The sequence below is a fragment of the Dendrobates tinctorius genome, unplaced genomic scaffold, assembly GCF_039654945.1.
Source record: "Dendrobates tinctorius isolate UK_male_01 unplaced genomic scaffold, ASM3965494v1 ptg000332l, whole genome shotgun sequence".
In the NCBI taxonomy this organism is placed as follows: Eukaryota; Metazoa; Chordata; class Amphibia; order Anura; family Dendrobatidae; genus Dendrobates; species Dendrobates tinctorius.
The window spans coordinates 8,266,589-8,293,820 of NW_027361998.1; the positions used below are offsets into that span (position 1 = coordinate 8,266,589).

Genomic DNA, 27,232 nt, shown 5'->3' on the forward strand with positions numbered 1-27,232 from the left:
TACTGTGACAACGCTGTGTGTATCATTCCTGTGCAAAGACATCACTGTGTGTATTATCTCTGTACTGTGACATCACTGCATGTATTATCCCTGTGATATCACATCACTGTGTGTATTATCTCTGTACTGTGATATCACTGTGTGTATTATTCCTGTGCAAAGACATCACTGTGTGTATTATCCCTGTGCTGTGACATCACTGTGTGCATTATCACTGTGCCGTGACATCACTGTGTGTATTATCCCTGTGCTGTGACATCACTGTGTGCATTATCCCTGTGCTGTAACATCACTGTGTGTATTATCCCTGTGCTGTGAAATCACTGTGCATATTATCCCTGTACTGTGATATCACTGTGTGTATTACCCCTGTACTGTGATATCACTGTGTGTATTGTCCCTGTACTGTGATATCACTGTGTGTATTGTCCCTGTACTGTGACATCACTGTGTGTATTATCCCTGTACTGTGACATCACTGTGTGCATTGTCCCTGTACTGTGGCATCACTGTGTGCATTATCTCTGTACTGTGAAATCACTGTGTATATTATCTCTGTACTGTGATATCACTGTGTATATTATCCCTGTACTGTGACATCACTGTGTGTATTATCCCTGTGCTGTGACATCACTGTGTATATTATCTCTGTATTGTGACATCACTGTGTGTATTATCCCTGTACTGTGACATCACTGTGTGTATTATCCCTGTGCTGTGACATCACTGTGTGTATTATCCCTGTGCCGTGACATCACTGTGTGTATTATCTCTGTACTGTGATATCACTGTGTGTATTACCCCTGTACTGTGATATCACTGTGTGTATTGTCCCTGTACTGTGACATCACTGTGTGCATTACCCCTGTACTGTGATATCACTGTGTGTATTGTCCCTGTACTGTGACATCACTGTGTGCATTATCCCTGTGCTGTGATATCACTGTGTGTATTATCTTTGTATTGTGACATCACTGTGTGTATTATCCCTGTACTGTGACATCACTGTGTGTATTATCCCTGTGCTGTGACATCACTGTGTGTATTATCCCTGTGCCGTGACATCACTGTGTGTATTATCTCTGTACTGTGATATCACTGTGTGTATTACCCCTGTACTGTGATATCACTGTGTGTATTGTCCCTGTACTGTGACATCACTGTGTGCATTATCCCTGTACTGTGACATCACTGTGTGTGTATTATTCCTGTACTGTGACATCACTGTGTGTATTATCCCTGTACTGTGACATCACTGTGTGTATTATCCCTGTGCTGTGAAATCACTGTGTGTATTGTCCCTGTACTGTGAAATCACTGTGTGTATTATCCCTGTACTGTGACATCACTGTGTGTGTTATCCCTGTACTGTGACATCACTGTGTGTATTATTCCTGTACTGTGACATCACTTTGTGTATCATCCCTGTACTGTGACATCACTGTGTGTATTATTCCTGTACTGTGACATCACTGTGTGTGTATTATCCCTGTACTGTGACATCACTGTGTGTATCATCCCTGTACTGTGACATCACTGTGTGCATTATCCCTGTACTGTGAAATCACTGTGTGTATTATCCCTGTACTGTGACATCACTGTGTGTGTTATCCCTGTACTGTGACATCACTGTGTGTATTATTCCTGTACTGTGACATCACTTTGTGTATCATCCCTGTACTGTGACATCACTGTGTGTATTATTCCTGTACTGTGACATCACTGTGTGTGTATTATCCCTGTACTGTGACATCACTGTGTGTATCATCCCTGTACTGTGACATCACTGTGTGTATTATTCCTGTACTGTGACATCACTGCGTATTATTTCTGTACTGTGACATCTCTGTGTGTATTATCCCTGTATTGTGACATCACTTTGTGCGTGATGATAATGAGAATGCTGAAAAATCTTCTGTACAGAATTGGAATTGTGATACTGATGTAAAGCTTAGTGACCAGTGATATTGTTATTAAAAAAGTCAATAATTTATAAAAATGACTGTGAAAACCTGAGAATTGCCATCTGTACATCATCATTTTTTTTCTCCTGGATGTCAAAAACAGAGATTTATGAGGGCATGGAAGATTAAGGGTTAAATGTCGAAATCAACCAAGGATTGCACAATCATAACCGAAATCTTCTGCTGTTCCCCTTCAGTCCGGCTGATTCCATGTTCCTCCTCTTCATTTATCACACAAGTAAAGAATTCTGCAAAATAACAATTCGGGGGTCACTGGGGGTCAGGGGCTGTGCGTGTCTCTTCTGGAGACATAGAGAGAAGTATGAAGTGACATTCCCCTCGGATCTGCAGTTCCGGGGAATAAACAGTGCATTTACCATCAGTGGAGTCCTGCAAGCGGAACATCCATCCCCAGAGACCCCAGATGTGGCCCATGTGCTTAGCACAAGATGCTCTATGAATGCTCCCACAAGCCTACGCACCGAGGTGATCTATCATCCTGATCCTCCTGGTTCATGAATGTAATGCCAGAGCTGCAGTAAGGACTGACACAAGGACACAACGCACAAAGGATCAAAGTAAACCAATGAGAACTTTGCCCCGTCCCCGCGGAACCTGCACTAGGCATAGATAAGGTGTCATTTAGAGACAATAAACCTCAGAAATCTGAAAATTCTTTTGTGGAATCAATCACATTCGACAAGGTAAAAAAAAGTAAATCTGTACATTTGGAAAATTATGGACCTGATATTAAAAATTCACTTTAAAAATGCTGAAAGAAATCACGTAGATCTCTAGCGCCATCTGGCTGCAAACAAAATAATTGCAGTGCCACAAGCGAGAGAGTAAGAGAAGTGCAAAAATCACCAGAAACTCACAGACTTTACCGACAGATTCACAATCACGAGGGATATTGTTAATCAGGCGGGACTTGAGTGTCATCTGTCTTGACCTAGGAATGAAAACATAATCATGGAATAACTTTGTTCTTAACTTTCAAGAGCACCAGTTATTACTTTGCTTTATATTAAGACATACAGTGCCTTGTGAAAGTATTCGGCCCCTTGGAACTTTTCAACCTTTTCCCACATAACATGCTTCAATCATAAAGATACCAAATATAAATTTTTGGTGAAGAATCAACAAGTGGGACACAATTGTGAAGTTGAACGAAATTTATTGGTTATTTTAAATTTTTCTGAAACTGAAAAGTGGGGCGTGCAATATTATTCAGCTCCTTTACTTTCAGTGCAGCAAACTCACTCCAGAAGTTCATTGTGGATCTCTGATCCAATGTCGTCCTAAATGACTAATGATGATAAATATAATCCACCTGTGTGTAATCCAGTCTCCGTATAAATGCCCCTGCTCTGTGATAGTCTCAGGGTTCTGTTTGAAGCACAGAGAGCATCATGAAGACCAAGGAACACAACAGGCAGGTCCGTGATACTGTTGTGGAGAAGTTTAAAGCCGGATTTGGATACAAAATGATTTCCAAAACTTTAAACTTCCCAAGGAGCACTGTGCAAGTGATCATATTGAAATGGAAGGAGTATCATACCACTGTAATCTACCAATACCCGGCCATCCCTCTAAACTTTCATCTCAACCAAGGAGAAGACTGATCAGAGATGCAGCCAAGAGGCCCATGATCACTCTGGATGAACTGCAGAGATTTACAGCTGAGGTGGGACAGTCTGTCCATAGGACAACAATCAGTCGGACACTGCACAAATCTGGCCTTTATGGAAGAGTGGCAAGAAGAAAGCCATTTCTCAAAGATATCCATAAAAAGTGTCGCTTAAAGTTTGCAACAAGCCACCTGGGAGACAGCAAACATGTGGAAGAAGGTGCTCTGGTCAGATGAAACCAAAATCGAACTTTTTGGCAACAATGCCAAACGATATGTTTGGCGTAAAGGCAACACAGCTCATCACCCTGAACACACCATCCCCACTGTCAGACATGGTGGTATCAGCATCATGGTTTGGGCCTGCTTTTCTTCAGTAGGAACAGGGAAGATGGTAATAATTGATGGGAAGATGGATGGAGCCAAATACAGGACCATTCTTGAAGAAAACCTGTTGGAGTCTGCAAAAGACCTGAGACTGGGACGGAGATTTGTCTTCCAACAAGACAATGATCCCAAACATAAAGCAAAATCTATAATGGAATGGTTCACAAATAAACGTATCCAGGTGTTAGAATGGCCAAGTCACAGTCCAGACCTGAATCCAACCGAGAATCTGTGGAAAAAGCTGAAAATTGCTGTTCTCAAACGATCTCCATCCAACCTCACTGAGCTCGAGCTGTTTGCCAAGGAAGAATGGGCGAGAATTTCAGTCTCTCGATGTACAAAACTGATAGAGACATACCCCAAGCGACTTGCAGCTGTAATCGCAGCAAAAGGTGGAGCAACAAAGTATTAAGTTAAAGGGGCCGAATAATATTGCACGCCCCACTTTTCAGTTTTTGAATTTACACAAAAATTTAAAATAACCAATAAATTTCGTTCAGCTTCACAACTGTGTCCCACTCGTTGATTTTTCACCAAAAATTTACATTTGGTATCTTTATGTTTGAAGCATGATATGTGGGAAAAGGTTGAAAAGTTCCAGGGGGCCGAATACTTTCGCAAGGCACTGTGTACAGCATGTTGCAAAGTTATTCAAATCCCTAAAAATGTAGATGAGCAAATTGTTTTGAGGAAAGCCAAGTTTTTAAAAAAAAAAATTCAGATTCACCCAAATCCAAATTTTTGCGTTTTTTTGTTTGGAATGAATCCAGCAACCATGATGGCTGATCTGTATAAAGCAAAACTATAAAGGGGCAGGAAGGGCCCATTGCGCAGGTCATTTTCTTAAGTCAGGTCATCGGTAGAGTCTTCATTGGGCCATCTTCAGCATCTACTGGCAAACCACGAAGATGGCCCAATGAAGACCGGACTTAAGAATACAACTGAAGCAGGGCTGGATGGTGGGACAGGTAAAAGCCAGGTGGGTTGTAAATATTTTAATGAATCTAGGAATGAATGAATGAATTATGCTCTGGGGCTGAATACTTTTACAACGCATTATAATTACATTTGGTTTGTCTGAAATTGACCTACATCCTTGCTTCACTTTCCCCGCTTGTATTTTCGGCTGGGCCTGAGGTTACTATTAATCAGGACTGCGTTGAGTTGGGAAGTTCGTGGAGGTCAGTGCCTCGTTGAATATAAATGAGTGACTGTATTCATGCAGACGCCCGATTGCCAAACAGCAGCGGGGAAGCGTGTCACACCGTGTTACACAACTCCATTTATTTTTGGTCTGGCGGGGGGCCAAGATACAAGCTCATTATGCAGATGTCGGATGAGTTTTGGAAGTGATGAAAAGCAGCCGCTCTATATTGTCAGTGCCTTCTCTCTTCCATTAGCTCTTTATCATGTTAAAAACAGTTCAGTACCAGTGATGTAGCAGTGCCAAGAAAGCTGCACCATAGAGGGCAGTTCAGGAGAGTAGTTTGATGCACCAAGGCTCACCATATAGCATTTGAAGCTAGGGCAGATAATTCTATGTACCACCTGGAATCCCTGCCAGCTGAACTGCCTGGCACACTGTGGCAGTGGCTAGCAGGATAAGAGGTGATGGTGCAAGCATGTATCTGACAGCACTGTGGGAAAACTATAACTTGAACTGCTGCCTGAACTGCCTTTATTGGCCCTAGCATTGAGCCCTGGAAACTAGCTATGCTTATAACAGCCTTTACCTTTAAAGGCAATACACTGAGCATAGAAATCGCCTCTATTGCCAGGAAGTATTTAAAAAGTAAAAAAATACATGAAAAAGCAACACAGCATGAATATAATAATGTAAGATGTAAGCTGCAAAGTCTGGTATGTGGATGTCTTGTGCACAGCTGTGGACAAAAGGAAACGCTATGGGTTTTTTTACCACCCCTGAATTTTTTCTTGCTATGCATGTACAGTAGATTATGAGCAGAAGGCTGAGGGTGAGAGACAACAAGGAATAAAGACATAATGATATAAAAAGAGATAATGAAGAAAAATGGGGAAAGCTATGGGATCCAACAACACCCCTGACTATTTAACTTGATATACGTGAAAGTCGTGAGTAAAAGCTTGAGAAAAAGCAGGGGGAAATGAAAATAAGAAGGGGTAACCAGAAAAAAGATGATAAAAGAGGGGCAGGAAAGAAAAGAAAGGAAGGAAGGAGAAAAGAAGAAAGGAAGGAAGGAAGGAAGGAAGGAAGGAAGGAAGGGAAAGAAAGTGCACTATGGGGTCTTGCAGCATACTTGTTTATTTTACCTAATGTAATTGCATCATTATTATAAAATGGATATATTTGCAAATTGTTTATAAACAAAAACAACTTTAGAATACATAAATAATAGATAATGAAGAAAAAGGGACAGCTATGGGATCCAACAACATCCCTGACTTTTTAACTTGACATACATGCAGGTCATGAGTTAAAGCTTGAGAAAATGCAGGGGGAAATGAAAAAAAGAAGGTGGTAACCAGAAAGAGATTATAAAAGGGGGATAGGAAAGAAAAGAAAGATAGAAAGGAAGGAAGAAAGAAAGGAGTAAAGATGGAAGGAAGAAAGGAGAAAAGAATGAAGGAAGGAAGAAAGAAGGAAGAAAAAAAGATGAGAGAGAAAGTGCTCTATGGCAGGGTTCCCCAACTCCGGTCCTCAAGGCCCACCAACAGGTCATGTTTTCAGGATTTCCTTAGTATTGCTCAGGTGATTATTGCATCACCTGTACAACACAAGGGAAATCCTGAAAACATGACCTGTTGGTGGGCCTTGAGGACCGGAGTTGGGGAACCCTGCTCTATGGGGTCTTGCACCAAATTTTTTTATTTTACCTAATGTAATTACATCATTATTATAAAATGGATACATTTGCAAATTGTTTATAAACACAAACAACTTTATAATATATAAATCATAGATAATGAAGAAAAAGGGAAAGCTATGGGGCCCAACAACATCCCTGACCATTTAACTTGATATACACGTAGGTCATGAGTTAAAGCTTGAGAAAAAGCAGGGGGAAATGAAAAAAAGAAGGGGGTAACCAGAAGGAGATGATAAAAGGGGGATAGGAAAGAAAAGAAAGGAAGGAAGGAAGAAAGGAGTAAAGATGGTAAGAAGAAAGGAGAAAAGAATGAAGGAAGGAAGAAGGAAGAAAAGAAGAAGATAGAGAAAGTGCTCTATGGGGTCTTGCACCAAATTTTTTTATTTTACCTAATGTAATTACATCATTATTATAAAATGGATACATTTGCAAATTGTTTATAAACACAAACAACTTTATAATATATAAATCATAGATAATGAAGAAAAAGGGAAAGCTATGGGGCCCAACAACATCCCTGACCATTTAACTTGATATACACGTAGGTCATGAGTTAAAGCTTGAGAAAAAGCAGGGGGAAATGAAAAAAAGAAGGGGGTAACCAGAAGGAGATGATAAAAGGGGGATAGGAAAGAAAAGAAAGGAAGGAAGGAAGAAAGGAGTAAAGATGGTAAGAAGAAAGGAGAAAAGAATGAAGGAAGGAAGAAGGAAGAAAAGAAGAAGATAGAGAAAGTGCTCTATGGGGTCTTGCACCAAATTTTACTATTTTACCTAATGTAATTGCATCATTATTATAAAATGGATACATTTGCAAATTGTTTATAAATGCAAACAACTTTGCAATTTACTTATCATTAAAAGCTCTCTGTTCCCAAGATCAAAGGGATATTTAATTTGATAGTTTACTTCTCATTGTTAATTGGCCACCTCTTCAGTCTATCAGTGGTGGTCGATCTCCTAGTCAAGAAGTGCAGCACTTGGGCAAGCGCTTTGCTAAAGAGTAAGCCACCACTGCTCTGAAGCAGGCTAGATCACTGAATCTGGCTGTAGGGTATGTGCACGGATTATGTTCTTACACGTAGGCAGGAAAAACTCATTTTTTAGCTTTCAGCCCATTTTTTGATGCTTTAAATGCATTTTTCCCAATCATTTGAATAGATTTGCAAAATTGCATAAGTAACGACATGTGGAGGATATGAAACTGATTGAAAACTGCAAGGAAAAAATAAGCTACATGTGCATGAGACTTCAAAGATCTCATTCACTTTGCTGGAACCAGGAAACTCTTCAGTTTTTGGGTCACAAATAAGTGAAAAAAAAAACCCCACAGGAAAAACAGCAATCAATTCACATGTGCACATACCCTTAAAGTTTCCACATTGCTTTGTTGTCAAAAGTGTCTCTGCCAGAAGCATCTGAGAGTGCACAGTTCAGGTCAGCAGCTCTGTCATGCCACTGGTCCGAGCTGCCAATAATCAGGAGCACATCACCACCAAACAAGATGAAAGCTGGGAAATGGGTGCTGTGCACTCCTGAGGATAGAAGAGAAGACAACCCATTTAATATAACTGTAGGTCATGAGCTAGAGGCTGAGGGAAGGCAAAGGAAGACTGAAAAAAGAGAAGATAAACCAAAGAAAATGAGATCTAGAAAAAGAAGCTGTGGGGTCTTCCAACACCCCTGGTTATTTAACTTGGTGTAGGTCATTACATAATAAAAGAGTTAGAAAAAAAATAAAAGACAATATCTTGGTATACATAATGGATTAGAAGATGGTAAAAAAGCCATTTTGAGAGCTGAAAGGGAGAAAAAGGAAAAGAGAGAAATGAAGGATTAGGAAAGAGAGCAAAACCAAAAGTTACGGAATCCTTCAAAACCCCTTGTTTTACGCGATATAAGTGATGATATTGTGGATAAGGATAAAAACAAGAAAGAGAAAGCAAGAAATACAGAAATTGGGAGAACAAGAAACACTGAAAGTAAATGAGAAAGGAGAGGACATTGGATAAAGAAGGGAGTGTGAAGGGGAACGCAATGGGGTCCCTCACCACCCCTGGATATTTTATTTAATAAAGGTGATGAGGTTGAAACTAAAGGTTAAAAAAGGGGACAGAGAGAAAAAGAGGAGTAAGTGAAGTTCAGAAAGAGAAATACTGACCATGTCTGATAGATAATACATGGCTGAAGCTATTGATTAAATAAATGGATGGGGATCTAACGGTCTGGTCCAAGAGCGATCATTAAACGATTGCCTCATTATACAGGGGCACTATAGGTGACACTCTGCTTTAGTAATCGTTTCCTATAGAAAATAGAAGGATTATATTAGTACAAGTGTCTCAGTAAAATCTTCCAGAGAGTTAACTCAGATTGTTTTTTTGGTTAAGGAACAAGTCATCCATTGCTCAATCCGTATAAAAGGTTTAGAAATTTTAGAAGGTAGCTTCGTCATCCTTGACATTTACTTAGTACTCATGTTTTTTTGAGCATTTGCACTAAACTGTTCCTGTAGACAACAGTCAGGTGACCATGACACAAATACAAACTTTCTACAGACCATTTCTGAGAAGTGATGCACAGAAATTCTAATAGGACGTCTTCCATCTAGTGGCCATCTGTAAGTATTGCAGTCAGAAGATGCAGCACAATGATGTTTTCTGTAGCCCGACCTCTGGTGGCTTCCTGCCTGTACTGCAGCTCTGCAGATGGTTTGCTGCTGGTGGTTCATTCCTGGCTGATGACTCAGGATCCTCTACAGTGAGAATAGGAGGCTCCCTATAAATATATGTGAATCTCAGACCTCGCTGCATATCCTGCACAAATATTACGCAGCCAGACATCTCCCAGGTAAGGAAGGAACCTCTGCCTCATTTACAGCAGGAGCTACAGACAGTCTGATCAGAATCTATTGCTGCACATCATAAGAATATTCTCACAGGTTCAGCAGTTTATTACTATTCATTATCCTTTCTGTAGCACTGACATATGCTGCAACAATGTACATAATCTGTCTCCAGCGCTGCGTCCTAGAAAGAATAGATTGTAACTATTCTATTTATTACATCATAAACATGGATACATTTACATCAATCACCTGCAGTCCTATGTAACACCACAGAGAACACAGTGATAACTCCCTGAGTACAGATAATGTAGTAGATGTCACCTGCAGTCCTATGTAACACCACAGAGAACACAGTGATAACTCTCTGAGTACAGATAATGTAGTAGACGTCACCTGCAGTCCTATGTAACACCACAGAGAACACAGTGATAACTCTCTGAGTACAGATAATGTAGTAGATGTAACCTGCAGTCCTATGTAACACCACAGATAACACAGTGATAACTATCTGAGGACAGATAATGTAGTAGATGTCACCTGCAGTCCCATGTAACATCACAGATAACACAGTGATCACTCTCTGAGTACAGATAATGTAGTAGATGTCACCTGCAGTCCTATGTAACACCACAGATAACACAGTGATCGTTCTCTGAGTACAGATAATGGAGTAGATGTCACCTGCAGTCCTATGTAACTCCACAGATAACACAGTGATAACTCTCTGAGTACAGATAATGTAGTAGATGTCACCTGCAGTCCCATGTAACACCACAGATAACACAGTGATAACTCCCTGAGTACAGATAATGTAGTAGATGTCACCTGCAGTCCTATGTAACACCACAGATAACACAGTGATAACTCTCTGAGTACAGATAACGTAGTAGATGTCACCTGCAGTCCCATGTAACACCACAGATAACACAGTGATAACTCTCTGAGGACAGATAATGTAGATAGCACTGCAGTCTTGCAGCTCTGGAGTCCTTGGTTCGAATCCCACCAAGGACAACATCTGCAAGGAGTTTGTATGTTCTCCCCGTGTTTGCGTGGGTTTCCTCCCACACTCCAAAGACATACTGATAGGGAATTTAGATTGTGAGCCCCATCAGGGACAGTGATGAAAATATGTGCAAAACTGTAAAGCGCTGCGGAATATGTTAGCGCTATATAAAAATAAAGATTATTATAAGATTATTATTAGTAGATGTCACCTGCAGTCCTATGTAACACCACAGATAACACAGTGATAACTCTCTGAGTACAGGTAATGTAGTAGATGTCACCTGCAGTCCTGTGTAACACAACAGAAAACACAGTGATCGCTCTCTGAGTACAGATAATGTAGTAGATGTCACCTGCAGTCCTATGTAACACCACAGATAACACAGTGATAACTCTCTGAGTACAGATAATGTAGTAGATGTCACCTGCAGTCCTATGTAACACCACAGATAACACAGTGATAACTCTCTGAGTACAGGTAACGTAGTAGATGTCACCTGCAGTCCTATGTAACACCACAGATAACACAGTGATAGCTCTCTGAGTACAGGTAATGTAGTAGATGTCACCTGCAGTCCTATGTAACACCAAAGATAACACAGTGATCGTTCTTTGAGTACAGATAATGGAGTAGATGTCACCTGCAGTCCTATGTAACAGCACAGATAACACAGTGATCACTCTCTGAGTACAGATAACGTAGCAGATGTCACCTGCAGTCCCATGTAACACCACAGATAACACAGTGATAACTATCTGAGGACAGATAATGTAGTAGATGTCACCTGCAGTCCTATGTAACACCACAGATAACACAGTGATAACTCTCTGAGTACAGGTAATGTAGTAGATGTCACCTGCAGTCCTGTGTAACACAACAGAAAACACAGTGATCGCTCTCTGAGTACAGATAATGTAGTAGATGTCACCTGCAGTCCTATGTAACACCACAGATAACACAGTGATAACTCTCTGAGTACAGATAATGTAGTAGATGTCACCTGCAGTCCTATGTAACACCACAGATAGCACAGTGATAACTCTCTGAGTACATGTAATGTAGTAGATGTCACCTGCAGTCCTATGTAACACCACAGATAACACAGTGATAGCTCTCTGAGTACAGGTAATGTAGTAGATGTCACCTGCAGTCCTATGTAACACCACAGATAACACAGTGATCGTTCTTTGAGTACAGATAATGGAGTAGATGTCACCTGCAGTCCTATGTAACAGCACAGATAACACAGTGATCACTCTCTGAGTACAGATAACGTAGCAGATGTCACCTGCAGTCCCATGTAACACCACAGATAACACAGTGATAACTATCTGAGGACAGATAATGTAGTAGATGTCACCCACAGTCCCATGTAACATCACAGATAACACAGTGATAACTCTCTGAGTACAGATAATGTAGTAGATGTCACCTGCAGTCCTATGTAACACCACAGATAGCACAGTGATAACTCTCTGAGGACAGATAATGTAGTAGATGTCACCTGCAGTCCTATGTAACAGCACAGATAACACAGTGATCACTCTCTGAGTACAGATAACGTAGTAGATGTCACCTGCAGTCCCATGTAACATCACAGATAACAGCGATAACTCTCTGAGTACAGATAATGCAGTAGATGTCATATGCAGTCCTATGTAACACCACAGATATAATTTGGAATCTGTAATTGATTTGCTGTTTATAAATTTTTATCGTCTTCCTTTCATTTCTACTAGAAATTGTCAGCCGCTGCTGCTGATGGATCCGTTATTTTTATCTCTTATGTTTCCATTTATTAAGTTACATAATGTCGCTCTGTCCTTCTGACATTCTGACTTTTTAACATATCGTCGTGGCCAAAAGATTTAAGATTTTTGTTTTTCACATTTTGCTGCTTCCATGTTCTTTGATATTTCTATGGTAACTGAATAATTGTAAACATTCTACAAGTTGTTACATTTTATTGACAAATACTTAACAGTTCGATAAATATTCCCAGGCCTCTGCCCCTTATTCCCCAGACTCCTGCCCCTTATTCTCCCAACTCCTGCCCCTTATTCCCCAGACTCCTGCTCCTTATTGTCCTCACTCCTGCCCCTTATTCTCCGCACTCCAGCCCCTTATTCTCCGCACTCCTGCCCCTTATTCTCCATTCTTCTGCCCCTTAATCTCCGCACTCCTGCTCCTTATTCTCCCCACTCCTGCCCCTTAGTCTCCACACTCCAGCCCCTTATTCCCCACCCTTCTTCCCCTTTTTTCCTACACTCCTATCACTTATTCTCCACACTCCCGCCCCTCATTCTCCCCACTCCCGCCCCTCATTCTCCCCACTCCCGCGCCTCATTCTCCGCACTCCCGCCCCTCATTCTCCACACTCCCGCCCCTCATTCTCCACACTCCTGTGCCCTCATTCTCCACACTTCTGCCCCTCATTCTCCGCACTCCTGCCCCTCATTCTCCGCACTCCTGCCCCTCATTCCCCGCACTCCCGCCCCTCATCCTCCGCACTCCCGCCCCTCATCCTCCGCACTCCCGCCCCTCATCCACCGCACTCCCGCCCCTCATTCCCCACACTCCCGCCCCTCATCCTCCGCACTCCCGCCCCTTATTCTCCGCACTCCCGCCCCTCATCCTCCGCACTCCCGCCCCTTATTCTCCGCACTCCCGCTCCTTAGTCCCCGCACTCCCGCCCCTTATCCTCCACACTCCTGCCCCTCATCCTCCACTCTCCCGCCCCTCATCCTCCGCACTCCCGCCCCTCATCCTCCGCACTCCCGCCCCTCATCCTCCGCACTCCCGCCCCTCATTCCCCACACTCCCGCCCCTCATTCTCCACACTCCTGCCCCTCATTCCCCACACTCCCGCCCCTCATTCCCCACACTCCCGCCCCTCATTCTCCACACTCCCGCCCCTCATTCTCCACACTCCCGCCCCTCATTCCCCACACTCCCGCCCCTCATTCTCCACACTCCCGCCCCTCATTCTCCACACTCCCGCCCCTCATTCTCCACACTCCCACCCCTTATCCTCCACACTCCCGCCCCTCATTCTCCACACTCCCGCCCCTTATTCTCCACACTCCCGCCCCTCATTCCCCACACTCCCGCCCCTCATTCTCCACACTCCCGCCCCTCATTCCCCACCCTCCCGCCCCTTATCCTCCACACTCCTGCCCCTCATTCCCCACACTCCCGCCCCTTATTCTCCACACTCCCGCCCCTTATCCTCCACACTCCCGCCCCTCATTCTCCACACTCCCGCCCCTTATCCTCCACACTCCCGCCCCTCATTCTCCACACTCCCGCCCCTTATTCTCCACACTCCCGCCCCTCATTCCCCACACTCCCGCCCCTCATTCTCCACACTCCCGCCCCTCATTCCCCACCCTCCCGCCCCTTATCCTCCACACTCTTGCCCCTCATTCCCCACACTCCCGCCCCTTATTCTCCACACTCCTGCCCCTTATTCTCCACACTCCTGCCCCTTATTCCCCACACTCCTGCCTCTTATTCCCCACACTCCTGCTCCTTATTCTCCACACTCCTGCCCCTTATTCTCCACACTCCTGCCCCTTATTCCCTACACTCCTGCCTCTTATTCTCCACACTCCTGCTCCTTATTCCCCACACTCCTGCTCCTTATTCTCCACACTCCTGCTCCTTATTCTCCACACTCCTGCCCCTTATTCCTTTACACTTCTGCTCTTCACCCCGGCTGCTGGATTTCGGGTTCAGTACAGATCCTGACTGATGTTTGTCTGTTCTTGTCTCATCAGAGCTTGGAGTTGTCACAATTTTTGTTTTTTTTTGTCACTTTTTGAGGATTGATCTAAGGTTGTCTCTGAGATCTGGGGGGGGGGGCTCCTGGACCCAAAAATGGCAATGTTTTGTTCCCCAATCCACTTAGTTCTCACTTTTCCCTGGTGACCTGGTCGCCATCATGAGGGAAAAATCATCATCACCACATTGTCCTGGATGATGAGAGAAGTTGGTCTTGTAGGATGATTAGATCCCATTCTTTATTCATGGCTGTGTTCTTAGATATAATAGTGAGAGACCCCCTCTATGGATGAGAAGCCCCCACACATGAGTGGTCTCAGGAGGCTTTACTCTTGGCAGGCACAGGACTCACCTTGTCTTCTTCCGGACTTCCCAAACAGTTTGATGGGACTTCATCAGAGAAGTGACTCCCCCCCGTCCTCTGCACTTCATATTTTCTCTGATGAAGCCCCTCCAGACTCTGAGACCTCTGGAAGAACGATCGTCTGTATATTATAAGATGATTATAGTCCACCAGCCTCACTAACTGGAGGCACAAAGTTCTGCGTCACCAGCCAAGGTCACCTGCAGCCGCCTCAGGGAGAACATCTGGGGATGACAACCCCCACCATTCCGCCTCTGCCCGGAATTGGAGGAAAGCAAACAGTATGAGAGTAACAGACACCCCCATCCTCCGGCTCTGGTCACCAGCGGTGGCTGCAATGTGGGATTAATGGGGTTAACAGGGAGATCACAGTCCCTGCAGGTGACAGATAGCAGGGAGTAATAGATTGTATTCCCATGTGGCTGATAACAGAGAATAATAGGATCTATTATCTATCGGTGTTTACAGAGGTGACTCCATCCCTGGTGCTGAGTTATAAATCCAGTCCGGGGCCCATGGCGTCGGCGGCGCCCCTCAGGTTGCGGTGAGTGGACTTTTCCACGCATCGTACCAGTAACGGAGTTACATAATTTTCTGGGAACAGGTTACATAATCGGCGTGTGTCATCCCCCCCGCCGCTGTGACCACGGCTGGATGCTTAAAAACAACCAAAAGTATGGGCCCCGGGGAGCGACAACTTCTGCACACAGATTACAGTCAGTCCTCGCCTCCTACGTCTACTCCTGGATGCCAGTCGTCATAGCCGTTCTAGCATTATACTCATGAACCCGGAGGCTCTGGATGAGTAATGGTGTGGAGCTTACTAGATAGTGGAGAGAGCTAAGATGCAGAATAGCGTGGGTTTCCACGGCCCCCAGGAAAGGCATTGATAGTGCGCCCCCTAATCTGTGGGCTGTCAACAGTCGCTGAGTCCAGCATTAATCCCCTGTTCTATATTCTTACATACTTTATAACTTATTATGTTTTTGCCATTTTTTTTATGTAACTGTTTTATTACCCTAATCCTATCACAACCAGTAACTCTGCTCACTAGTCCTTACACAAGTACTAAACGTAAGCCTAGTCCTGACTGGGGTTAGCGCAAGGTTAGATTTAGGACTAACTTTAGCCCTAATTATAGCACGTATTTTATTTCTAACCTTAGCCCTAACCCAAGTTCTAATCCTAGCTGTAACCCTAGCACTAACCCTAGTCCTAACCATTGCCCTAAATCTAACCCTAGCCCTAACCCTAGTTCTAACCCTAGTCCTATCCCTAGTTCTAGCCCTAACCCTAACTCTAGCCCTAACTATAGCCATTATTTTAATTCTAACCTTATCCCTAACCCAAGTCCTAATCCTAGCTGTAACCCTATCCCTAACCCTAACCTTAACTCTAGTCCTAACCCTAGTCCTAACCCTAATCCCAGTCCTAACCCTAGCCCTAACCCTAGCCCTATCCCTAGTCCTAACCCTTGCCCTAATCCTAACTCTAGCCATTATTTTAATTCTAACCTTAGCCCTAACCCAAATCCTAATCCTAGCGTAACCCTAATCCTAGTTTTAACCCGAGCCCTAACCCTATCCCTAGCCCTAACCCTAGCTCTAGCCATTATTTTAATTCTAACCTTAGCCCTAACCCAAATCCTAATCCTAACTGTAACCCTAGCACTAACCCTAGTCATAATACTAGCCCTAACTTTGATCTTATTCTTAACCCAAGTCCTAACTCTAGTCCGGACCCTAGCTCGAATTTTAGCTCTAACATTAGCGCAAACGCTTGTCCTAATCCTAACCCTAATCTTAGTTCTAACCCTAGCCTTAACACTAGTGGAGGCAGGGAGAGGGCAAAAATTGTGAGCAGTCATAGAATCAGGCGCCCTGGTCAGTTATCCCTGTGGGGAGGACACGGGAAGAAGGTGATTATGGTCCAGTATGTAACACGATCCCTACAGGTTGTCCTTTCTGCTTGGGCCTTTATGTGCATACATAGGTTCACAGGTTGTACTTTGTCATAAATGTGTAACTTTCTTCATATCTGTATATACACTTTTAGCCTTTGTGGAATTTTCTTATTTGCTCGCTATCCCTGTGCTGCTTGTCTTACTCATTTTGTTCTTATTTTGCTCCCAATGGAGGAGGACAGTCCGTCCTTACATGGGCTTTCTGTTGTTGCATTTTAGCCGTTTGGCTTTTTTAATTGTTTTTCTCTCTGTGTGCGTGACGATCTTGTTTAGATAACAACATTTTTGTATTGTTATCTCTATGGTGATCCTTACTCGCTATACACACTTACTCGCTATACACACTTACTCGCTATACAGACACACTCGCTATACACACTCGCTATACACACTTACTCGCTATACACACTCGCTATACACACTTACTCGCTATACACACTTACTCGCTATACACACTTACTCACTATACACACTTACTCGCTATACACACTCGCTATACACACTTACTCACTATACACACTTACTCGCTATACACACTTACTCGCTATACGCACTTACTCGCTATACACACTTACTCGCTATACACACTTCTTTTCTTCTCAGTTCATTACTATACCCTTAAGTGTGTGGTTTGTGATCCCGTTATTTATTTTGTAGCGCCCTCAGGTTTTTTGCTTTATCAAGGGCCGTGCATTGTATGACTATCGCCATATGGACTCCTACCCGCCGCCGCTAATTGTTTCTTTACATTGTTTCTAGAGTCAGAGATGAAGTCGTTTACTTTCTTCCTTCTCCTGGTCGTCTTTTTGTCTGGAGCCACTGAGGCCCTGGTCCGCTCAGAAAGCCTGAAACGTAAGTGTACCATCTCCAGCCGTACAATGCCAAATAATACTGCCATACAGTACACAAATAATATACTCCAATCAGCCAAAACATTAAATCCACTGGCCTACTATGACGTCGGTGGTCCATCAAGGCTTCTGTAGGTATCCTGAGAAATCTGGCAGATCTGGCGCGTTGCTCGTTGCGGCCACCATGGATCGGAATTTTCCAGCATTTCCCACAGATGGTTGATCGATATCTGGAGGCTTTGGAGACAAATCATCACCTCGGTTATCAGACCATTCCTGGACAAATGTTATCCTAAAGGAAGCCTCTTATTATTGAGGGGTGGACTGGACTGAATGTCCACGCTCCGTCTGTAGTGTGAGCCGAGCCTGTACTGACGGCGCAGAGACACTCACGTCACCATTTAACATCGCAGGACTTAAGTTACACCACAGGTACAGCCCAACACACGTACAGCACACCACAGGTACAGCACACCACAGGTACAACACATCACAGATACAGTACACCACAGGTACAGAACACCACAGGTACAACACATCACAGGTACAGTACACCACAGGTACAGCACACCACAGGTACAGTACACCACAGATACAGCACATCACAGGTACAGCACACCACAGGTACAGTACACCACAGGTACAACACATCACAGATACAGCACACCACAGGTACAGCACACCACAGGTACAGTACACCACAGGTACAACACATCACAGATACAGTACACCACAGGTACAGCACACCACAGGTACAGTACACCACAGATACAGCACATCACAGGTACAGTACACCACAGGTACAGCACACCACAGGTACAACACATCACAGATACAGCACACCACAGGTACAGCACACCACAGGTACAGTACACCACAGGTACAGCATACCACAGGTACAGCACACCACAGGTACAGTACACCACAGGTACAGTACACCACAGGTACAGCACATCACAGATACAGCACACCACAGATACAGTACAACACAGATACTGCACACCACAGGTACAGTACACCACAGGTACAGCACACCACAGATACAGCACATCACAGATACTGCACACCACAGGTACAGTACACCACAGGTACAGCACACCACAGATACAGTACAACACAGATACTGCACACCACAGGTACAGTACACCACAGGTACAGCACACCACAGATACAGCACATCACAGGTACAGCACACCACAGGTACAGTACACCACAGGTACAGTACACCACAGGTACAGCACATCACAGATACAGCACACCACAGATACAGTACAACACAGATACTGCACACCACAGGTACAGTACACCACAGGTACAGCACACCACAGATACAGCACATCACAGATACTGCACACCACAGGTACAGTACACCACAGGTACAGCACATCACAGATACAGCACACCACAGATACAGTACAACACAGATACTGCACACCACAGGTACAGTACACCACAGGCACAGCACACCACAGATACAGCACATCACAGGTACAGCACATCACAGGTACAGTACACCACAGGTACAGTACACCACAGGTACAGCACATCACAAATACAGCACACCACAGATACAGTACAACACAGATACTGCACACCACAGGTACAGTACACCACAGGTACAGCACATCACAGACACAGCACACCACAGGTACAGCACACCACAGATACAGCACACCACAGATACAGCACACCACAGGTACAGCACACCACAGGTACAGCACAGCACAGGTACAGCACATCACAGATACAGCACACCACAGGTACAGCACACCACAGATACAGCACACCACAGATACAGCACACCACAGGTACAGCACACCACAGGTACAGCACACCACAGATACAGCACATCACAGGTACAGCACACCACAGGTACAGCACACCACAGGTACAGCACATCACAGATACAGCACACCACAGGTACAGGACACCACAGGTACAGTACACCACAGGTACAGCACATCACAGGTACAGCACACCACAGGTACAGCACAGATACAGCACACCACAGGTACAGCACACCACAGATACAGTACACCACAGGTACAGCACATCACAGGTACAGCACACCACAGGTACAGCACACCACAGATACAGCACACCACAGGTACAGCACACCACAGATACAGTACACCACAGGTACAGCACATCACAGGTACAGCACACCACAGGTACAGCACACCACAGGTACAGCACACCACAGATACAGCACACCACAGGTACAGCACATCACAGGTACAGCACACCACAGGTACAGCACAGCACAGATACAGTACAACACAGGTACAGCACATCACAGATACAGTACACCACAGATACAGCACATCACAGATACAGTACATCACCGATACACTACACCACAGATACAGCACATCACAGATACAGTACACCACAGGTACAGCACACCACAGATACAGTACACCACAGGTACAGCACACCACATGTACAGCACACCACAGGTACAGCACACCACAGATACAGTACACCACAGGTACAACACATCACAGGTACAGCACACCACAGATACAGTACAACACAGGTACAGCACATCACAGATACAGTACACCACATTTACAGCACACCACAGGTACAACACATCACAGGTACAGCACATCACAGGTACAGCACATCACAGGTACAGCACATCACAGGTACAGCACACCACAGATACAGTACACCACAGATACAGCACATCACAGATACAGTACACCACAGGTACAGCACACTAAAGATACAGTACAACACAGGTACAGCACATCACAGATACAGTACACCACAGGTACAGCACACCACAGATACAGCACACCACAGGTACAGCACATCACAGGTACAGCACACCACAGGTGCAGCACAGCACAGATACAGTACAACACAGGTACAGCACATCACAGATACTGTCCACCACAGGTACAGCACACCACAAATACAGTACAACACAGGTACAGCACATCTCAGATACAGCACATCACAGGTACAGCACACCACAGATACAGCACACCACAGGTACAGCACATCACAGGTACAGCACACCACAGGTACAGCACAGTACAGATACAGTACAACACAGGTACAGCATATCACAGATACAGTACACCACAGATACAGCACATCACAGATACAGTACATCACAGATACACTACACCACAGGTACAGCACACCACAGATACAGTACACCACAGGTACAGCACACCACCGATACAGTACAACACAGGTACAGCACATCACAGATACAGTACACCACAGGTACAGCACACCACAGGTACAACACATCACAGATACAGCACATCACAGGTACAGTACATCACAGATACACTACACCACAGATACAGCACATCACAGGTACAGCACATCACAGATACAGCACACCACAGATACAGTACAACACAGGTACAGCACACCACAGGTACAGCACACCACAGGTACAACACATCACAGGTACAGCACACCACAGATACAGTACAACACAGGTACAGCACATCACAGGTACAACACATCACAGATACAGTACATCACAGATACACTACACCACAGATACAGCACATCACAGATACAGTACACCACAGGTACAGCACACCACAGGTACAACACATCACAGATACAGCACATCACAGGTACAGCACATCACAGGTACAGCACATCACAGGTACAGCACATCACAGATACAGCACACCACAGGTACAGCACACCACAGATACAGCACACCACAGGTACAGCACATCACAGGTACAACACATCACAGATACAGTACATCACAGATACACTACACCACAGATACAGCACATCACAGATACAGTACACCACAGGTACAGCACACCACAGGTACAACACATCACAGATACAGCACATCACAGGTACAGCACATCACAGGTACAGCACATCAGAGATACAGCACATCACAGATACAGTACACCACAGATACAGCACACCACAGATACAGTACACCACAGGTACAGCACACCACAGGTACAGCACACCACAGATACAGTACACCACAGGTACAGCACACCACAGGTACAGCACACCACAGATACAGTAAAACACAGGTAAAGCACATCACAGGTACAACACATCACAGATACAGTACAACACAGGTACAACACACCACAGATACAGTACAACACAGGTACAGCACATCACAGATACAGTACACCACAGGTACAGCACACCACAGGTACAACACATCACAGATTCAGCACATCACAGGAACATCACATCACAAGTACAGCACATCACAGATACAGTACACCACAGATACAGCACACCACAGATACAGTACACCACGGGTACAGCACACCACAGATACAGCACACCACAGGTACAGCACATCACAGATACAGTACACCACAGATACAGCACACTACAGGTACAGCACACCACAGGTACAACACATCACAGGTACAGCACATCACAGGTACAGCACACCACAGATACAGCACACCACAGATACAGCACACCACAGATACAGTACACCACAGGTACAGCACACCACAGGTACAACACATCACAGGTACAGAACATCACAGGTACAGCACACCACAGATACAGCACATCACAGGTACAGCACATCACAGGTACAGCACACCACAGGTACAGCACATCACAGATACAGCACACCACAGATACAGCACATCACAGGTACAGCACATCACAGGTACAGCACATCACAGGTACAGCACACCACAGGTACAGCACATCACAGATACAGCACATCACAGGTACAGCACACCACAGGTACAGCACACCACAGGTACAGCACATCACAGGTATAGCACATCACAGGTACAGTACATCACAGATACAGTACACCACAGATACAGCACACCACAGGTACAGCACATCACAGGTACAGCACATCACAGGTACAGCACACCACAGATACAACACATCACAGATACAGCACATCACAGGTACAGCACATCACAGATACAGTACACCACAGGTACAGTACACCACAGGTACAGCACATCACAGATACAGCACATCACAGGTACAGCACATCACAGGTTCAGCACATCACATATACAGCACACCACAAGTACAGCACACCACAGGTACAGCACACCACAGGTACAGCACACCACAGATACAGTACACCACAGGTACAGCACACCACAGGTACAGCACACCACAGGTACAGCACATCACAGATACAGTACACCACAGATATAGCACACCACAGGTACAGCACACCACAGATACAGCACACCACAGATACAGGACACCACAGGTACAGCACACCACAGGTACAGTACACCACAGATACAGCACATCACAGGTACAGCATATCTCAGGTACAGCACACCACAGGTACAGCACATCACAGGTACAGCACATCACAGGTACAGCACACCACAGGAACAGCACATCACAGATACAGCACACCACAGGTACAGCACATCACAGATACAGCACATCACAGGTACAGTACATCACAGATACAGTACACCACAGATACAGCACACCACAGGTACAGCACATCACAGATACAGCACACCACAGGTACAGCACAGCACAGATACAGCACATCACAGATACACTAAACCACAGGTACAGCACATCACAGGTACAACACATCACAGATACAGCACACCACAGGTACAGCACACCACAGGTACAGTACATCACAGATACAGTACACCACAGGTACAGCACACCACAAGTACAGCACACCACAGGTACAGCACACCACAGGTACAGCACACCACAGGTACAGCACATCACAGGTACAGCACACCACAGATACAGCACATCACAGGTACAGCACACCACAAGTACAGCACACCACAGATACAGCACACCACAGGTACAGCACACCACAGGTACAACACATCACAGGTGCAGCACATCACAGGTACAGCACACCACAGGTACAACACATCACAGGTACAGCACATCAAAGGCAAAAGGAAAAACTAAACAAAAACAGAAAGAAAGCAAAACAAGAAATAACAGCATGTGTGCAAACCCCACCTGTAGCTCCGCCCCCGAGGATCCAAATGTTGTTATTCACTATATGAAAATGACAATAATGCATTGTGTGGCAATATTATAGTATAATGAATATCTCAGTGATTCTTTGAGCTTTTAAGATAAAGATATAAAAAAGAAACAAAGAAAATTATTTTTAACATTTCCTCCAACATGGTCAGAATCTAAAAAGTCCTAATATGAAAATGGCATAAAAATACAATTATTATCTTTACTCGATTAAGGAGTAACAATGCAGCTGCCATCTATTGAAAAATTCCACATAGCTCCAAAATAGTAGGTGACACAAATGCTGGTGCCTCGCTCAGCTCTGCTACATCTCTCCAATGCAGACGTCTCGGAGGAGGGCAGTAAGTACATCACCACCCAGTTCGAGAGCGCCATGAACGGAGTGAGACAGATGAAGCTGCTTATGGACCAGACTGGACAGGAGCACCAGGAGATACTGCGCTCCCTGGAGGAAACCAAGAGAAATAAGGAGGTCAGTGCCGACCCACCGGAACCAGGGTCCTGATGATCACAGCAGCACAGAGGGTTTCAGAAGGGGAGAGCACTGATCATATGGGAGGGTCACAGTCTGCGAAGAGAATTTCAGGGGGTATCTGTGACCCCACCTGTCTGATGTCATTGTTCCTATCGCTTTGTTTTCAGGACGCCCTCAAAGACGCCCTTGAATCTGAGCAGCAGCTTTCGGACAATCAGGAGCTCTGCAATGAGACGGTGCTGGCGCTGTGGGAGGAGTGTAAGCCCTGCTTGAAGCACTCCTGCGTCCGCTTCTATTCCAAGACGTGCCGCAGCGGCTCCGGACTGGTCGGACGCCAGGTGGGATTATAATATGACACCATGACTTACAGACGTAGCAGAGCTGGTGACGTCACACTGCTCCTATCACACTGACTCAGCTCTGCCACATCTGTATTTTAATATAAGATTTTACTTTTTTTTCTTAAGGGACCATATACTGAGGTGGGGGATGTGATATGTGATAAGCTACGATCCTAGAGATGGATTTTGGCAATTATGCAGGAGGCGTCAACCAGATCTCCCAATGTTTTAAATGGCAATGAATAGTGAATGTGACATGAAATACAGTGAGTTGTAAAAGTATTCACACCCTTGGCTTTTTACCTCTTTTGTTACATCGCAACCTGTGTGTAAATATTTTGTAATCCGCTTTGTGTGTGATGTGAAGTTTGAAAAATATAGGCACAAATTACATTTATGGCAGAAAATACCGAAAAATTTGCATGTGCATACAGTATGTATTCATCCCTTTTGCCACATCTGTCAGTATATACACTTTAAATAATCTGAAAGGCCACAGAGACTGCAACAGCATTAACAAGAGTCAACACTAACCAAACACCAATATGAAGCTCAAGGAGATCTCCAAACAACACCATGAACACCAAGGAGATCGCCAAACAACACCACGAAGACCAAGGAGATCTTCAAACACCACCATGAAGATCGAGCAGATCTCCAAACAACACCATGAAGACCAAGGAGATCACCAAACTACACAAAGACCAAGGAGATCTCCAAACAACACCACGAAGACCAAGGAGATCTAAAAACACCACCATCGAGATCAAGGAGATCTCCAAACAACACCACAAAGACCAAGGAGATCTCCAAACACCATGAAGACCAAGGAGATCACCAAACAACACCATGAACACCAAGGAGATCGCCAAACAACACCACGAAGACCAAGGAGATCTTCAAACACCACCATGAAGATCAAGCAGATCTCCAAACAACACCATGAAGACCAAGGAGATCTCCAAACACCATGAAGACCAAGGAGATCTCCAAACAACACCATGAACACCAAGGAGATCGCCAAACAACACCACGAAGACCAAGGAGATCTTCAAACACCACCATGAAGATCAAGCAGATCTCCAAACAACACCACAAAGACCAAGGAGATCTCCAAACACCATGAAGACCAAGGAGATCTCCAAACAACACCATGAACACCAAGGAGATCGCCAAACAACACCACGAAGACCAAGGAGATCTTCAAACACCACCATGAAGATCAAGCAGATCTCCAAACAACACCATGAAGACCAAGGAGATCACCAAACTACACAAAGACCAAGGAGATCTCCAAACAACACCACGAAGACCAAGGAGATCTAAAAACACCACCATCGAGATCAAGGAGATCTCCAAACAACACCGCAAAGACCAAGGAGATCTCCAAACACCATGAAGACCAAGGAGATCGCCAAACAACACCATGAAGACCAAGAAGATCTCCAAACACCACCATGAAGACCAAGGAGATCTTCAAACAACACCATGAAGACCATTGAGATCTCCAAACAACACTCTGATGAACAAGGAGATCTCCAAACAACACCATGAAGACTAAGGAGATCTCCAAACAACACCATGAAGACCATGGAGATCTCCAAACAACACTCCGAAGAACAAGGAGATCTCCAAACAACACCATGAAGACCAAGGAGATCTTCAAACAACACCATGAAGACCATGGAGATCTCCAAACAACACTCCGAAGAACAAGGAGATCTCCAAACAACACCATGAAGACTAAGGAGATCTCCAATCAAGTCAGGGACAAAGTTGCTGAGAACTCAGGGCTGGGTTATAAAAAAAATCTCCCAACCTCTGATGATCCCCAGAGCACCATTAAATCCATTACCATCAAATGGAAAGAACATGGAACCCCAAGAAACCTTCCAAGAGAGAGCACCACCCAATCTCTCAGCTCAGGCAAGGAGGGCATTAATCAGAGAGGACCAAAGGTAATCTTGAAGGAGCTGCAGAGTTCCCAAGCAGAAACTGGAGTATATGTCCATACGACCACAATAAGCCGTACATTCCATAGAGGTGGCCTTTATGGAACAGTGGGCAGGAAAAAACCTTTATTTATACACAAAAATTGTAAGGCTCATTTTGAGTTTGCCAAAAGACACGTGAGAGACTCCCCACATGTATGGAGGAAGGTGCTGTTTTAAGAGGAGACCAAATTTGAACTTTTTGACCACCAAAGTAAACCCTATGTCTGGTGTCAAACCGACCCAACACATCACCCCAAGAATACCTTCCTCACAGTGAAACATGGTGGAAACAGCATCATGCTGTGGGGATGTTTTTCAGCATCATGGACAGAGAAAATGGTCCTAATCGAGGATGGTGCGAAATACAGGGATATTCCTGAGCAAAACCTGTTTCAGTCTGTCAGTGATTTGAGACTGGGACGGAGGTTCACCTTCTAACAAGACAATGACCCAAAGCAACACTCAAATGGTTTAGGGGAGACATGTAAATATTTTGGAGTGGCCGAGTCACAGCCCAGACCTTATTCCAGTGGAGAATCTGTGGTCAGACGTGAAGATCGCTTTTCACCAGAGCAAACATCTAACGTGAAGCAGCTGGATCACTTTTGCCTTGAGGAATGACCAAAAATCCCAGTGACCAGATGTGGAAAGCTCTTAGAAACTTATTCAAATCGACTTGTAGCTGTAATTGCTGCAAAAGGAGGCTCTAAAAAGTACTGACTTTAGGGGAGTGAATAGTTATGGGCAATGACGTTCTCAGTTATTTTGTCTTATTTGTTG

At 44.6% G+C, this 27,232-nt stretch overlaps 1 protein-coding gene across 1 annotated transcript in view; it reads left to right on the forward strand.

Moving 5' to 3' along the window:
• Nucleotides 1-9,520: 9,520 nt before the first annotated feature.
• CLU (clusterin) overlaps nucleotides 9,521-27,232 on the forward strand; it is a 36,179-nt gene continuing 18,467 nt past the window's right edge. The window contains exons 1-4 of the mRNA XM_073561970.1: nucleotides 9,521-9,677; nucleotides 17,554-17,646; nucleotides 23,966-24,114; nucleotides 24,285-24,455. Coding sequence (XP_073418071.1) covers nucleotides 17,562-17,646; nucleotides 23,966-24,114; nucleotides 24,285-24,455 — 405 coding nt within the window. The 5' untranslated portion in view covers nucleotides 9,521-9,677; nucleotides 17,554-17,561. The remainder of the gene's footprint in view (nucleotides 9,678-17,553; nucleotides 17,647-23,965; nucleotides 24,115-24,284; nucleotides 24,456-27,232) is intronic.